Source organism: Cariama cristata, unplaced genomic scaffold, assembly GCF_000690535.1.
Source record: "Cariama cristata isolate BGI_N322 unplaced genomic scaffold, ASM69053v1 scaffold4163, whole genome shotgun sequence".
NCBI classification, from domain to species: domain Eukaryota; kingdom Metazoa; phylum Chordata; class Aves; order Cariamiformes; family Cariamidae; genus Cariama; species Cariama cristata.
In genome coordinates this window covers 52,860-58,184 of record NW_009609987.1, presented here as the reverse complement: position 1 = coordinate 58,184, position 5,325 = coordinate 52,860, and the positions used below count along the sequence as shown (strand labels likewise).

Sequence of the window (5,325 nt, the reverse complement as noted above, 5' to 3'; positions counted from 1 at the left end):
AGGGAAATATAACGCCTTTGGAGCTCAAAATAAAGCATAAAATGTTCCATATGGAGATGCACATGATTCGTATTTTAATATACCTTAACAAGAAGAAGGATTATGATATTACTTTCTCATACTAAGTGCTATATGATGAGTTTTAAGGTCAAAAGATGTCTATCTCAACCATAAAAAGCAGTTACTCATTTGTAAAATATTTTTACTGATATGCATAATCTTGGAAATTTTACATGAGCCTTATTTTACCTTTGTGAAAGATCCATATTCCGTAGTGTTTCGATTGACGCATTGTCCCTTTCTAAACATCACCAATGTGATTGACTATCCATCCATAAATCCCTTCATAACAAAGATATTTGTAGTACATGTAGTGGAAAAGACAGCTGAGCAGTTGAATGTGGGAAAGGGAAGTGAGAACACGTCAGTGTGACTGCATGAGAGGAAATCAGCAACCACCAGCATAACAAAGAGAACTGTACTGAACACCTTTGAGATGGTAAGATAATGATCATATTTTGCAAAGAGAAGTTGCGAACTGAAGCTAGGAAAGGAAACATGGTATTTGTAAACTGAAGGGCTTGGTAGTCTTTGCACTGAAATTGGGTCCTTGCTTGAGGTGTCCCGTTGTGTTTAATAAGTCAAAGTAGTAGATGATAATTCACTACAGTTAGCGTTTTCTTTTTGAAGGTCAAACTCATTCTTTCCATTGAGGCATCATTCCTGAGGAGCCTCTGGGCCTGTAACTTATGAGGCTGGTTATCCTGGGGAGTGACAACTGTTGCTTGGTCTAAAGCACCTAATGCTTCAGTCTTTCACACTGAGCTCTGACTCACAGCACCCTACTATTCTTGCCTCGGATCTCTCTGCCTCTTCTGCCCCAGAACCTCCTAACTTCACCTGTCCCCAGACTGTACGCATGCCCATCACACTCAGTCCTTCCAACTCCTGCTCCCATCCCTCTGCTGCTCAGTAAAACAGTGTTGGTGCTTGCAGACTTAACTTCATGCTGCCATCCTGATGTGTTCATTGGCACTCCATACCAATCTATCATTGACCAGCACCACCTTCTGTGTTTATCCTCTCCAGAATTTCCTGAGCTGAGAGAGGCTTCAAAAATCCAGAGAGACTACACACATTATAACTCACCTTGAGGACACAAGGGCACATGAGGGACAAAGACTGTGCTACTGCTAACAAGAGCAGGAGACAAAGGCAAGATGCTGAAGAAAACTATGATGTAAGCAGTTCTTATAGTAGATGGAGCATCAGTTGAACAACCAATGGAAAGAGAAGAGAGACCAAAACTTTCAGGAAAGTCACTGAGGATACAGTAAGGAGAAGAGGAAAATCATAAGCAAAAGAGCTTTAGCCTACAAGGGAATAGCTATAATAGCTAGCTATTTAACCTCCTAAGCAGATGTGGCTTAGGTAGTTGCAGGTTTATTATTGTACAAATAAAGATTTTTAAGCTACAACTTCGGCAGGGGCTGAACATGAGTGCTAGAGAATGATACACACAGTCACTTGACTGTAACAGGTCCTGAAGTTTACCACAGATCTACCATTTCACAGAGAGTAATGTTTGGATTACAACCACCTAATTATAAAATACTATAGTGAGGATATTTTTTTAAATAAATTAACTTAATAAACACTTAGTGATACATTTTCAGTATGTTCTAATTTTGATTCATTATTAGTTGAGATCTTTTAAATAAATGCCAAACCACAGTGTTTTCAATTAGTACTTTACAAATATACAATTGTTCTATTAAATCTAAATTGACTACAGATTTGACAAATCTTAATTCAAAGTACTATGATGATTTTTGTTGCCAGATGGATGGAACAAAACTCTCCCATCAAAATACAAAGTAAGGTCAAAAATAAAAATAATTCCAAATTAAAAAAACCCAAATCCATTTGAAGGAAGAAAAGAGAGTGGAAGACATAAGGAAAAAAAAATAAATACCTATAAAATAATGATAGGTAGACCTCAATTTCTGGCCATCCAACTTCATTTTCAAAATCCCAAATGCTATATTAAGCTTGTTTTTAAAAGATATAGCGAGATTTGAAGGCAACAAACACAAAAGTAACAAAAACTACTTCTAAAAAGTCAGAAAAATTAATTTAAAGCAAATAGTGCTACCCCTGTGGTAACTGAACCTCCTGACAGACTGTTACAGTTGCATTGACTACAACAATCTCAGAAGGTCATACGCTGTGCTATACCACGTAAGAAATAGTCAAGCCATGCTATATTAATGACGTCTTACAAAATGCTATTTTGTAACAAAGTTTTTAAAAAAATTACCTTTCTCAATACAGTGAATTAACTACATGTGTTTAATAAAGGCTCAATTTGTTTAAAAGCTTCTCTATCTTGTTTTTACTGAAGGCGCACAGAAGGGGAAATTACAATTTTATCAATGTCAGGCCCTGCTGTGAGAAAGAAGGTGAATCTAAACGAATGGAGTAGCGAACCAAAGCTGGAGGGAGCTGTAATTTCTAAACGCTGAGTGCTTCCTTCCCCTAAAATTGTAGAGGTTTCTATGGATACAGACTAAGTTGAAAGGTTCAAGATAGGCTTCATCCATTAACCAGACCAATGTTAAACCAACCACCCAGGTAACAGATTTCAATTTACTCTAATTCAGATTTGGTTTTTTCTCATGAGATTATTTCTTGTTGGAGTAGTTCAGTTCAAAGTCATTAATTATTAACATTTCTTGGAAAATTAGCAAAGTGTAGCTCTTCTCTTGGGCATTCTTCTACAGAAGAGACTCAACACTTTCCAATTTCATGTCCAAATGTACTGCATTCTCATACTGCAGTGTTCAAGATGAAAATCATCTCCAGCAGGAAACTTTACATTGATTTCTAGAGACAAGCACTCTCAAATTACATGATTTGCTGTTACTAGAAAAACAGTCTAGAACCACTTAGTAAATTCAAACACACATATTGCTTACCTGTACAAAAGAAAATTATGCTTGAAATTCAAAATTTCCATCATTTTAGAGTTGCTGCATTTGAGTGTGGTATTCATTGTGTTATAGTTGGCACTATGTTTGGCTTTTTAAAATCATGTCAACATTTTCCATAAAAATACATTCTATAGCTTCTCTAACAAAAATGGGCAAGTGTTCCAGTAATAAAATGTTAAACAGTTTTTGTGCCTATAAAGACACTAATAAGGCAGAAATCATTTCAACTTATGTAATTCAAGCCCTTTAACTCCCAGAGGATTTTAACATAGCCAGAATTTTTATTATTTTTAGCTGAGATAGTATTATCTGAGCAATGGAGTCTGTAACTAACTATACCTAAAAGTATCTAATATAAAATAGGAAGAAACCTATTCTATTTTTTAAGAACATTTATTTTAACTCAACTTCAATCCACAAAACATGTTTGTGTGTCCATAATGCAACATATGTGCCATGTAGGATTTTACAAACCAAGAAAAAAATGAAGATGTGATTTATAAATACAGCAGTTGGCAGATACACTAAAATAGAAATATACGATACAAAAGTCATTGGAGGGAAACCAGGACTGGTTGGTAAATGCAACTGCATCATTATTCTCACAGAGGGAGGCTGTCAAAGACATAAGGGTGAGTTAAATATCCAGCACTCAACAAATACCAATAGGGTTTAGACAGAATTCGCATTTATGCTTCTCAAAACCAATCCTGTAATTCAGGGAAAAAGGCCACTTTCTGTAAGTGGTAAAAATGAAAAAAAGTTATACTGAATTCACCATCCACCCTCTGCAAATAACTTTTTTTTCTTTTTAAGAAAGTAAAGAAAGACTGCCAGCATGGACTACTTTTCCTATCTCACAACCACAGTACAGGATAATATACATAAATTCATCTATTTCCTAAAGCTGTAACTATATCCAGAAACGTTTTCACATAGGCAAGTTTTTACAGCCCAGTTTTGAAAGGTTTAAAAAGTGGACAAGCTGCTGAATTCACAAACGTGTTATGAAAATTAAGGCCAAGTTCCTGAATTACTTTACAGAAGGGATACATAAACCATATACTGGTCTCATTTAATTTTTCATCAAAAACTAGCCACCTGGTGTAGATTAGGCAATACTTGACAATATTACACAGCCGTTGGGAACACAATGTGGAGAATACCATATCCATGGAGCCCACGCAGGGAATGGGGAGAAAGAGGTGGGACACCATTGCATGGGCTGGGACGGGTCCAAGCATGGCCATGAGTGCTCCTTGTCCAGCCCAGACTGTCATGAAGTGACCTCACATGGGTCTCAAGATTATGTGTGATGTGAAAGCCAGCACCCACTTTCTCACAACACGGTGCGTCCCACTGACATGCCACTGTACTGAGGGGGAGAGTGCCGTACATTTAACAGACACTTGATTATTCCAAGGAACAAAGCAAAGCTATTTCTCACTTCAGGTTCTTACATTTGGTGACCTAATTCTGGTTAGACTATGACATACACACACATATACAAAAAAAAAACCACACCCAAAAAACGTTAATACAAATTAGAGGTAATAGAAATGATTAATAATCCATATGGGTAATAGCCCACATATGAGCATACGGAAAAATTGAAACAAATCAGTACAGCTGCCAGACAGTGGTGAAATAATGTGTAGAGATACCAGACCACTCGTTGATTTTAACAGTTGTGCTTCTAGGCACAAACATACAAACAGGGAATCTTGTTGCACATTAGCAGGTTGTAAATTTCCATATAAAATGCAGTACTAAAAGTGAAAGGTTGTTTGTTTGGTTTTTTTAATAGTACATCTGTTTTATTAAAATAGCGACACTTACATATTAAAGCATGTCTGGTGTGAGGTGTCTGGTCACCTGAAATTTGTGTGGGAACAAAAAGTATGACAAGAAACCCACCCATGTATTAGTGCAAATACTGACTAGTACCTATATGAGGCACTGTTAAATTAATACTTAATCCCATCATATAGTGGGAATTTGTTTAAAACTAGGAATACCTGCTTAAATCATCATTCTTTCCTAAATTTCCCTTCTAACAAAAGCAATAATAACAATAAAAATAACAACAATAAACTAGGTTAATGCATCAAATACTTCATCTGCTGAATGTTACATATCTTGGAATGAGCTGAGACTTTCTTTAGCAAAGAAGTTTTATGATGATCTGTGAAAATATGACCATGTTCCACAGCCTATCATCTTAAAAACTGATCGTGAATTATGGCCTTCCTACAAAAGTGAATGTAAGGGTTCAAAAACAACTCACTTGAACATCTGTTCATATCTGGCGTTCGGAGTCCATAGTACCCCG

General features: G+C 36.3%; 1 protein-coding gene across 1 annotated transcript in view; it reads right to left on the bottom strand.

The window, feature by feature from the left end:
- RSPO2 (R-spondin 2) overlaps positions 1 to 5,325 on the bottom strand; it is a gene marked incomplete at both ends in the record, with an annotated part of 13,385 nt that overhangs the window by 7,913 nt on the left and 147 nt on the right. Inside the window, one exon of the mRNA XM_009697716.1 lies at positions 5,281 to 5,325. This exon is cut by the window's right edge and continues 147 nt beyond it. Coding sequence (XP_009696018.1) covers positions 5,281 to 5,325 — 45 coding nt within the window. The remainder of the gene's footprint in view (positions 1 to 5,280) is intronic.